The sequence below is a fragment of the Antennarius striatus genome, chromosome 7 (genome assembly GCF_040054535.1).
Source record: "Antennarius striatus isolate MH-2024 chromosome 7, ASM4005453v1, whole genome shotgun sequence".
Lineage (NCBI taxonomy): Eukaryota > Metazoa > Chordata > Actinopteri > Lophiiformes > Antennariidae > Antennarius > Antennarius striatus.
In genome coordinates, this window is record NC_090782.1 from 3,757,353 (window position 1) to 3,768,878 (window position 11,526).

Here is an 11,526-nt window from a genome sequence, read left to right on the forward strand (position 1 = left end):
CAGAGTACTGTATTGTTCAGTACTGTAAGAGGACTGCAGCAGGTCCTGAGACACGTTTACCCTTCTCAGCAATCTAAGATAGTAGGCACCAATGTTCTCTTTAATTTGTCATGTGTCTGGGCATACACACAAGCTTCTTGAGCACCTTGAGGACCACTGTGAGCGACATCATCATTACCTCTGAGGGTTTACTTTCTCCGCCAGCAGGAGGCGCTGTGACAATCAGATAACGCGTGAAATTCGGACAATTTGAAGTGTGACTAAAACTACTAACGAATGACTGAATCTATTCATTTATCCTCCACCCACTTCATGTGGGGGGGGGGGGGGCAGAGCGCTAAGTTAATTGGGTTACTGTTGCCCTATTTTAGTATTTGCGCTCTTTAGCATTAAAAAATAAATACAAATTAAATGATGAATATTTTTTGTCCACTGTTTACACTCAGATGATTCATCATGGCGGGTCTCCGTTGTGTTTTGCTGGTGTGTGAATAAACGTCAATCACCGTGTTAGATTGTTATATTCATTCTGTTTTGACCAGGGAACACGTGGCACTGTTTCTGGAGAGAGAGAGAAATAGAGAGAGAGGGAGAGAGAGAGGTTTGATTTGATTTGGAGGAGAGAGAGAGAGAGAGAGAGAGAGATAGAGAGAGAGAGAGGGAGGGAGAGAGAGAGAGGAGAGAGAGAGAGAGAGAGAGAGAGAGAGAGAGAGAGAGAGAGAGAGAGAGAGAGCCACGCACACACCGGTGGAGCTGCAGTGTCCTGTGGGTAGAGCAGAACGCTGTGGGATTTCTTCATCGCCTTAAGTCTGGGGATCGGAGGGTAAACGGAGTCGAGGCTTAGCGTCAGTGGTGTGTTTGTGTGAGTGTGTTACCGGAGGACAGACGATGGGGACCAGACTCAGAGCTGCCCTCTGCGCGCTGCTGCTCGTAAACTTGGGATCAGCCACACATGGTAAGAAGAGATTTTGTTTGTTTAGAATCTTGTCCTGGCTTTGATTTGTCCTTTTTCTGGTTAGATTGATTTGCAACACTCATTTTCCTGATAGTTTATGATGATATTTTGAACACAGCTGAAGTGAGTCTGAACATTCAGTTTCCTCTTAAGATAAATGGTGAATCAACCTGAAGTAGAGCCGGATCATGACTCACAAGCCCCTGATTTATTCAAACCATCTTTCCCACACCAGAGCTCCTTTATTTCTCACACTTTATCTCTCAGATCACCCCCCCCCCCTCCCTCCTTCTTCCTCTTTCTTTTTGCATGTACACACACCTCTCACACGTCCTGTATTTCACTCACAGCCACCTTCCGCTTTCTCTCCTTGGCTACCTGTTTCTAAATACTCCTCCCTTTTTCAACCCGTGCCCCTCACATAAAAGAAAATGAGACTATTGATGTTTGAATGGATTTTACTGAGCAGAATTGTCCCATCAGCTCATCCAGCTCATTCAAAAGAATAAAAAAACACTTCTGCTCCACTGGAGGAGTTTTATTGCTTGTGAATATGCAGGGAAGTGGATTTTGATAAATGATGGGTGATGCTGTGCAGTAGTATATTGTGGTTTTACTGGGATCTTGCTAATTGGCTTGTCTCTGTGCAGTTTGTAGATTTTATGAAGATCTATAAAAATGTAGGAGCATCAGGGTCAATTTCTACTGTAATCAGACTTCATACAATAAATATGCAGCATATATTTAATTACTCATATATTACACATAATCTATGGTGCAGATTGTGTGGGCTATGAAGTCAAATCCCCCCGGGTGATTTTAGGAGACAACAAAAAAACAAGACTAAAAACTTAACTTTGTTTTTGTCTCATTATTTCTATTTAGTTTTTGTTGACAGTCACTCATGAGACTTAGGACAGATATGGTAGCTCATTAAAACTTTAAATAGATGCTAATTCTTGTAACTGATTTCCAAAAAGGACATATTTGTGAGCATATTGTAAACAAAAACATTCGATGAATATCCAGTATGTGGCAATAACCTAGTTTACATCTCAAATCTCAAATCTTTCACATATTATACCATTTCTACAAGTCAGCTAACTTAGAACCTATACACACCTGTGTTTACAAAGTCTTAAAGTATAGAAAAATTATGAAAGAAAAAAGGAGCTGATACAAATGTATGGGTTATAACTCGAGTAAACTAATCCTGCCAATACTAAATTGAGTTAAAATGTAGCTCAGTTATTATTAGTACCATTATTTATCTGGAAATGAATGAATGGAATGTCATTTTATGTGTGGTTACATAATCCAGTTTATGAGTATCCCGTGTCCTCTAAAGTGTTTCCAACAGCAAAATGTTTCCAACATTTTATGCATATTTGTAATCAACAAAAAATCATCACTATATAAGTATCTGAAAACCCTAATTACTTATATGTGCTTAAAAGAAAAAAGATAAGTATTTATGAGGCTATTTATAAGGCTAAAGATATGACATACATTATTAGAGGTCACACAGCAGTTGGCAGTCTGAAAGCAGTGGAGTCGAAAGGGTCAAGGACGGTTTGCCTACAGGCGTGCTCACTCTCTTCAAGCGTTTTAAAATAATCTGCTCAATCATCCACACAGAAATCACCGGTATTACGTGTTGGCTTTCTAGCAGGGGTTAGTCGGGTTCAACGTTGATATCATTAATGATTGGCACTTTAGCTATCGAGTGCTGACACAGTAGACAACTTGGAATTGCTGGTTACTCTCATTTGAAGTGAACAAGAACTTCTTAGGCTGGTACATACTCCTTTGGCCTGAAAGTCTGTGAGTAAGGGCCTGTAATACCTCCAGAGAGGTGTGCGCAACACAGGAAACAGTGATTCTCTGTATGAATCTATTCTGTACACACACACACACAAACACACACACACACACACACACACACACACACACACACACACACACACACACACACACACACACACACACACACACACACACACACACACACACACACACACACACACACACACACACACACACACAGTTTAAATGAGGGAACAAGGCCAGTATTATAAGGCCAAGCGTGTCTATTTCCTTATCATTGGACTTCAAACAGGTCTTTCTCTGGCTCCCACCGTCTATGTGCCAATGAGCTGTTTGAGTGATTATGGAGGTAATGAAAGGCATCATGGCTGCGTGTTACTGTGCACTAATGACATGTATTACATTAGTGCTCTGGTTTTCATCAAAGAGAAGCAGGTAGAAACACACATGAAGACCTGAACAGGAAGATTGAAAAGATTCAGAGTGAGGACGTGGATATCACACAAAGTAAAAGTCAAGCCCTCATACCTTTTATTTCGAAATCATGCGTGTTGCTACAATTCTCAGTATCCACTCAATAAACAAAAAATAAACAGTCAACCCCTGTTTACACCAATGATGGTACACACTCTTCAGTAAAAGGCTGCTGTCATACTGAGAATGTGATTGGATCTTGTGCACAAAGTCAAACGGTATTCTCTGCACGGCTAAATAATGTACTGCATCTGTTTGACTGTTTGTCTACACATGAGCCTGCTCCATCTGATATACTCACCACTGCCTGGAATAATTAGCAAATAAACTGTTAATGATCCTGAAGAAATAACTGGAGACTGATTATTATCCAAATCTAATTGTGTCCACTCCTCATTAGACGATGGCCAGACCACAGCCTCCGTCACTACACAGAGCGGTGGCAGTGGGACGATTTCTGAAGCTCCGGTTACAGTGTTTGTGCCTGCTTCTGGCTTCAACAACACTAGCCAAGCTGTTACTTCACGTTCACCAAATGACCCTGGTACTAATTCAAGTTCAAGTGTCACCGTCAGTCTGAGCAACAGCTCAACAACGGAGGAGACAAACACCTCTGTGACGCTGGAAGCAGATGCAGATAATGGTAACTATCCATCTTTGAGTGTTTAATGCTGCATTATTCTCTGATCTGATGGTGTGGGTATTGATTCTGTTTGAAGATTGTTAGAGAGTTTTGTCACACTTCAGGAGGATTTAACGGGGTGTCCAGCAGCAGGTGGCTAAGAGTTTAGGATCTATATTTAAAGCCCTTATCTGTGTTGTCCATGTCCAGAAGTGGGCCACAGAGCGAGGCGGGGTTGAAGTGATTGCAGCCAGGCCACAAACACAGCTCAGACAGAGACAGCTCAGTCTGGTAAAAACAACATACTGGAGCATGGAGTAGATGAGAGCATCACAATGGATGGAAGATGTATGTTAGGGAGGAGAATTAAAAAGGTATGACTAAGTTCATTAAAAAGGTGTTGAATATACCCAAGTGTAAGTTTCGTCACAAGGAATTCAGATAGTTTTTAGTAGAGGAGAGAAATTATTAAATGCTGTGTGACTTTTCATGAGACAGTGAGAAATCTAGATGTGAAAACCCTCCACCACCTTTTCCGTAGGTTAGACTCAATCTTAGAAACATACGTTTGCGTCTGCATATGAAATTGGCATGTCAAGTTAACCATACCAATGGATTTTGTTTTTGAGATGTGTGGCTTTTAGGGTTGTTGTATTTTTTTTTGCTATCACTTCATTTTATTTATATTATGGTGCTCATAATAAAAAAGTTTGCAATCCAAGATAAAAAATAAATGGACTGTCCAATACAGGAAACACAATAGCCAATGGATAGACATGTGATCATACATCAAAAACACACTGGTCATGAAAGTGTGGAAAACAGAATAAATGCAGACATGTAACATGAGGAGATAGAGAGCAGGTGGCACATGGGGTAGGAAAGAAACCCCCTCAGGTGAGAACAATCACACACTGCAGGATCTAATCTAGAATGAGAGACCAAAATATTAAAGACACATGGAGGATATAAGTCCAAACACAGAACATAAAACATGACCAGTAGATAACAGGGCAAACGTGAATAAGAACAGTAATAAAAACCTGAATAGTAACAGTAAGAACAAAAGCCAAAGGTGTTAGAAGTGAATCCTCTGGGGACACTGATTGTGCAGTTCTACCATTCATTTAAATGTTGTTGACTACAGTAAAGCTTTGGACTGACAGATGTCTTTGGGGTTACCCTGGCAGGAAGTTTCAGCATGAAGCGGAAGCTGCTATACCTATCTGCGGTGTCAACACGTTTCACGTGGACTGTTTCTAGTGAAAACACAGATGAAGTCTGTGTTGGTTCTCTGTCATCCAGGTTGAGGTCAATCAAGAAAAGCAAAAAAGAATCAACTGGACCTGCTTGGATAAAAAAAAAGTTTAATCAACCATAAAGAATCCAGTTGATTCTTTTTTGATTTTCTTGGTTTGATGTTCAGATGAAATTTTTATGTTTAGTTTTTCTATGCCCTGTGCCCCCCAAAAAATCTTTTTACTTCCAATATCAGGGGAAAGACAAAAAAAGAAAATTAGAATTCTCACGGAGGACAACCTTAAAACATGTTCATGTAAATAATTCGGGAATCACTGTTAATTCATATTTTGGATGATAAAGATCTTATATACCTCACATTCGGCTGTCAGGTGCTGAGTTTGTACAAAACTGTTCAGCACCAACTCGTGTTTTCAGAATACACACAGTATTGCATCACAAGTGTAACTGCAAGTGTTTTAATGATATTTTTATCTGTCTTTTCCTGGAGGTACCAACATTGTCACTCCCTCTGAGGCAGATCAGTTGACATCACAGTCTTCCACTCCCGGGAGCCACACTCCAATCTCTCACACCTCCATTAGCTCCACTACTATCAACCTCACACATACAGCTCACACCACCCCTGTAGATACCCCACTGGCCACCACTCCACCCACCACTACGTTGCATCAGTCTGCATTTCCTCTTTCAGAAACCACCATGCAATCAAATCAGTCAATCACAGTCTCAGCATCTAAGCCAGCTGCTACCACCACGTCAGTCGTCAACCGGTCCAGCGCAGCATCCAGCACCACTTCCTCTCAAGAGCCCCCCAGTTCTGCATCACCGTCACTCAGACCTTCACAAAACACTTTGCAGACTAAAAAACATCCCGAGACCTTCAGTGCAGCACAACAAACGTCTACCGTCACCACGCCCAGTAGCTCCTCCGCCCAGGCCAAAGTCCACGCCGACACCCCCTCCCAGCTCAATGTTGGTGGTGACAGTAAGTGTCTAATCTCTGCTGTATTCTTGTGTGAATTTGTTCTGACGGACTTTCTGCCTGGATATTAAAAGTGTTTGGCTTCACCAACAAAGGAGAAGCTGTTCTTTGTTTTGCGACACAAGCCAGTTCTCATTGTCACACATGCACAAACACACCACTCCGTCTACATCTTCTGCAAGCACTTCTGCAGGCACTGTCACCACCAGGCGCCCCACAATCATGGCTCTGTTTATGCCAGTAACAGAGGCAGTCATGGGACTCAAGGCTTCAAGAATGCTCTGTTTCTCATGCTTTATCTGTTTTACCACTGTGAGGCTTTAACCAGGACTTTACAAAGGAAAGGAAACTTGATTAACTCTTCTGGCCACAGCTTACTGGAATACAGTTAAAATATAAAATTCTCTCCCCCTTTATTTTTTTAACATGCCATGCTTGGCATCCTGCCTCTTTCCATTAGCCGGAGGAACAGGGAGCATTCACTGCTCTGTGGTTGTTGCTACTTTCAACCAGAGGATTTTAGAAAAAGCAGCTACGTTTACAAAATATTCCTCCATAGCAACGTTCCTATGCAGGAATACACTATAAAAACAGACAGTCCTCTTAAATGGAAAACCAGGAGGGACATCAATACGTTTAATCTTCTCAGATATTTAGAGCACGCAATAATACATGTCTGTTCATATAATGTAAGCAAAAGAAATCTTACAATATTAACCCACGAGCAAGTTCAGTTGTTGAACAGAGACCTCATGCAAAGGCCAGCTTAACATCATCCCAGTGTTTGACACTCATGTCCAGAGCTGCATGATGAACACTCAACATGCTGCTGTCGGTCTATATTTAGCTCCAGCCACAGCTTTAAATACCCATGTAAGAAGCGTCCTCAAGCCAAAATATTTCAAATAGCATTGCCGGCTTGTTTATGGCCTTTCGCTTTTGTTCCAGCAACAATAGCCCATGAGTCTCCAACATTAGACCCCCTACTGGCTGGTCTGGTGTCAGCCTTCATCATCACGGCTGTTATCGTCACTCTGCTCCTCTTCTTCAAACTGCGCCGAAGAGACAACAGACCAGAGTTCCGCAGGTTGCAGGACCTACCTATGGTGAGCTCATCCGTGATGTCTAACATTTTTTCACTGTTTCTTCTACAGCCCATTATTTAATCACAATCGCCTCAAAATTGGGATGCTTGGGAAACTATGAATAGCAAAGGTAATGCTTTTTGAGTTGAGTCAGAAAAATATAATATATTTAATATTTACTTCTTCCACTTCATTGATTGTTGTAAATATGTGCTTTTCTGAATTTGATGCTAGTTTTGCATTTCAAATGAGTTGGAAAAATGACAGTATGAAAGATGTCTAAAAAATTTAATTGTTTATTATTGTTTATTTATTTATTATGTGTATGATAACACATATTAGAATCCCATATGTGTACCAGCCATGCACGAATCATCTGTGTTTTTCTGTGTAGGATGATATAATGGAGGACACACCCTTGTCCATGTACAGCTACTGACAGAGGCTCGGCTGAGATTTCTGACACCCAAACTCGCTTTGAATCCAGTTTCATGCTGCATCGACTGTTGATCCTGGTCTCTCCTTCTTAATATGCACCAAACAGAAAGAAAACTGGGAAGGCATGGGCAAATTTCTGGATTTTTTTCATGAAAAGACATGGAGCAACAAAGAATTCTCCCACATCAAGGTTGTTTTTGGCTATTTTGATGTCTATAATCACAAATTAGAACAATGCCCCCGTTCGTTGTAGATATGTAGATTTCTCTGGAAAAAGGGTGGTTATAAAGTGGGATAGAAGTTGATCAGTTACGTCCATCATTTAGATGGGTAACTTCTCGACACAGATTCAGCCCGTCCTGCGACACTCCTAATTAAGGTCACTGGGTTCTGTTTAGCAGGTTGGTTTGGGGCGTCCATCAGAGTCTGGCAATCTGATTGAAACAAAATAAATTACAACCAAAGCAGCTGATTATAATGTTGAACAGGTTGCACTTTACCTTGACAGGAGTAAAAATTTTTAAAAATGGTTCTTTTTTTTTTGGATGGCAAAACTTGAGTTTTGTGTACAGATGTAAGTGCTGGCACAGCAATGCGAGTGTGTAGGCGTGTCTGTAAACGATGTGTGCATCGACTTTTGAAGGGATGGCAGGCACTATTCAAGGATTGTCTCTTTTTTCTGTTTCTGCGTTAAACGTCCTTCTGCCTTTTGGCCTTATTTTGATATGTGCAGTGTCTTTTTTTTGTTTCTTTCCTAAGTCTTAACGTCCAGGAGAGAGTGCCTTACCCAGCACAGGAGCAGCTCCAACTGTGTGCTGTATTTATATTCAAACCAACTAACTTCCAGATGTACCAGTCATTCTCAGTACTTTGCCTGATTCACATTTAAAAAAACATGCTCTGGGCCAAGAAGCTGTTCTGACTTGCCTGTGTTTGATGGCTAGCATTGAGTATGTTCACCACGAGGCAGCCAATCACCCAGTGACAGCTGGAGACTTCAATTAGTCTGTGGTTTTGCACACAATATTAACGTTGTTCTGCGTTTTGTAAATACTACTGATGACTGCGTTATCCAAACATTGTCAAACTCTTCATCTTAGTTTCAGCTTTAGTGTTCACCGAACGTATTGGACGTATTATCTGGACTGATATGACATCACCTTCTTCTCATTGCATTGCATTGATTATACTGTGTGTGTGTGTGTGTGTGTGTGTATGGTGTGTGTGTGTGTGTGCGCGCGCGCGTATGAGCTTTGCTGTGTATTTCTTCTGCAAATATGCAGGAAAATGAGTTGAATAAGCCACAGGTTAGAGTAAGCCACATCAACATGAATCAGAGGATCTTTGCACCATAAATGAAGATAGAAAGGCAGCAATTGAAAGGAAAAATACTTCATCAGGCTGATGGTGAAGGGATGACTGACTTAAGACATCCACTCATTAAATGTTTGAAACCTGTTTTTCATTTTATCTGCACATTCACTTCCAAAATACACTCAAGATGTCAGATGTTGGTATTTTACATTGTATGTATCTTACATGCATTGAAGCTTTGCTGCCAAATGTGAATTGTTGAACTGCCTGTTTTTTAATTAAATGTATTTTGAAACCATTCTCTATTTCTCTATTCACAGACTTGGTAGGACACAACATATAAAAGCAACCACAGAAAGCCAGGCTTCTCCTTTTCAACTTTTTAAACAGGATTTTTATTGGTGGAAACAAAGCACAACATTTTCATTGCAGGCAACAAATAAAACAGTGCACTGCTTGTTTATGGCAACGCCACTGCACAATAGATGGTGATTGAAATAAAACTGCACTATAACAACTTGACTCATCATCTGGCTGCAGCAACAAATGAGCTTTTGTTGAGTGAAGAATCTCTTCTACAGTATTAACAACTGTACAATAAGTGTGTTATAGGTTGATTTAACAGTTATTTTCTATTTCTGACACAATCTGCTTCTCATATAATGTGACTGCATAGCATCTGTATTCACTCTGACTTCCTAAACTACACCCCAGTACACAGGCAACCTTCCTGTAAGCTCTTGTGGCTGTGGTCAGTAATGCATGACGGGGGTGTCAGGACACTGATACCAGCAACACCTTGACATCAGGCCTGGCGCAGTGTGACTCATGTCAGACATTGCAGCATAGAGGGACCGTCTCAGCTGAGCTGTGAGCATATAAAGATATAGCAGTGAGTTTTTGTGGTGTTGCTTATGCCTTGTTGATCCTTATGGAAATTTGCTCACACTGGAGGTGCATTAGGGCTGTCACTTTAACGCGTTAATTAGATTAATTACGCTACAAATTAACGCGCTATAAAAATTAACACAATTAATCGCGAGTGGCAAATTGGGCCCATTGAGGGAGCCGTAGGCTGCAGTGACGTCACTTCGTACCTGCGCCACTCGTCAAAAGCAGAGTGACTGACAACAGAGATGGACGCGATACAGGAGAGTGAGGTAAGCCCACTCGGACCTTTGGGCGGAAAGTTTATTTCTAAAAAGAACAAAGATGGGACTATCAACAAAAACGCAGTGATTCTGCACTGTAGACGCCTCCGTCAGTCTGCCCCAGGGCAGCTGTGGCTACACACGTAACTTACCATCACCAAGTATGAATGAGAAGTGAATGAATAATGGATCCGATGTAAAGCGTCTTTGAGTGTCCAGAAAAGCGCTATATAAATGTAATCCATTATTATTATCGTTATTATTAGTATTATTATTTGTACCTTTTGTAAGAGAGAATTTTCATATCACCGAAGCAGCTCCAGCCTAACGTATCATTTAAATGCAAAACATGTCAAGGACAATGAGTTGCCTGTTGTCAGTTCCTGTAACGTTAGCTGAGGAAAAGCCTGTTGGCATTTTGCTATTGTTGCCGTATTTAGAGGCATGTTATACTATTCATCTTGAATTGCTGTATTGAGTCAGCTTTAGTATTCATTTTGATTGAGTCTGCTTGTGTGCCTATTTTAGACTCAGCCTTATTTTATTTCTGAATTTTATTTATTTTAACTTCATTTTATTTATATTCGTATTGCATTTTTGAGAAATGCACCTGGCCTAATTGGTTTGCTGATGTACTTGGCCTTTTTTCTTTTGAATTTCATTTATAAAGCACGCTTAACCTATAAAAATGTGGATTTCAAATCGTCTTTTCTTGGTGTATTCTATTGATTAGTCATGCACTACAATTTTGTAATGTCCTAGAATTCAAACCATGCTCTGATGAAGGCTCATAGCCGAAACGCGTAAGTTCATTTTTGGTGTGTGCCAAAATAAAAAAAAGTGGAAATGTGAGTACTTTGTCCTCCCTTGATTAATTTTTTAGATGTGCTACCTTTTGGGAGTTTATCCCTATTTTTGATAGTTAATTATTTGGTCTAGCACTCTATAGTAAAAACACATAGTTGATGCGCAACCTCTTTTTTTCTTACCTTTATTTTCGGGCCTTTAGCAGGTATGAGATTAAAATGCGATTAATTAGATTAATTAATTACAAATCCTGTAATTAATTAATTTTTTAAATCGCCTCACAGCACTCACAAAAACATCATCACTCACCAGTTTCTTCCTGGATTGAAGAGTGAAAAGGGTATTAGGTCAGGAGGAGAAACCCATTAAAGCCATTAGTCTTTCATAGAAGAGGTAAGCTTGTAAAGTGTATAATCACCAATACTTAAGGCTAAAAAAGGTACTTTATGCATTAATTTACATATTTTATTACTGCACACCAAGAAGTAAAAGCCAAAGTGCAATTCCACAATGGTAAAGGAAAATTACTTCATCACTTTAGAAAGTGATAAACTAGAAAATGTTGCCTTCGCTATTACAAAATGTAGTGTGTTGATGATGTGGATTGA

The 11,526-nt window shown here is 40.3% G+C and overlaps 1 protein-coding gene across 4 annotated transcripts; it reads left to right on the forward strand.

The window, feature by feature from the left end:
* The first annotated feature begins 751 nt into the window (after window positions 1-751).
* On the forward strand, window positions 752-11,040 carry LOC137598454 (uncharacterized). 4 transcript variants are annotated; one of them, XR_011036681.1, is made up of 6 exons: window positions 754-955; window positions 3,657-3,899; window positions 5,629-6,126; window positions 7,072-7,338; window positions 7,603-7,836; window positions 9,281-11,040. XR_011036681.1 is itself a non-coding variant. In XM_068318587.1 (5 exons), the coding sequence occupies exons 1-4, from the start codon at window positions 889-891 to the stop codon at window positions 7,287-7,289; spliced, it is 822 nt and encodes a 273-aa protein (XP_068174688.1). In that variant the 5' UTR covers window positions 752-888; the 3' UTR covers window positions 7,290-7,338; window positions 7,603-9,258. The 4 variants fall into 4 exon arrangements, 3 of the variants coding, with proteins under 3 accessions (XP_068174688.1, XP_068174686.1, XP_068174687.1); XM_068318587.1 differs by lacking the exon at window positions 9,281-11,040 and having other exon boundaries at window positions 752-955; window positions 5,833-6,126; window positions 7,603-9,258; XM_068318585.1 differs by lacking the exon at window positions 9,281-11,040 and having other exon boundaries at window positions 7,603-9,258.
* The last annotated feature ends 486 nt before the right edge of the window (window positions 11,041-11,526 follow it).

Excerpts from the sequence above, each read along its gene's own strand:
- LOC137598454 (XM_068318585.1), top strand. The coding sequence starts at position 889 with ATGGGGACCAGACTCAGAGCTGCCCTCTGCGCGCTGCTGCTCGTAAAC. Across the intron at positions 3,900-5,628 it reads GGAAGCAGATGCAGATAATG|GTACCAACATTGTCACTCCC; the intron begins GTAACTATCCAT and ends CTTTTCCTGGAG. Across the intron at positions 6,127-7,071 it reads GCTCAATGTTGGTGGTGACA|CAACAATAGCCCATGAGTCT; the intron begins GTAAGTGTCTAA and ends CTTTTGTTCCAG.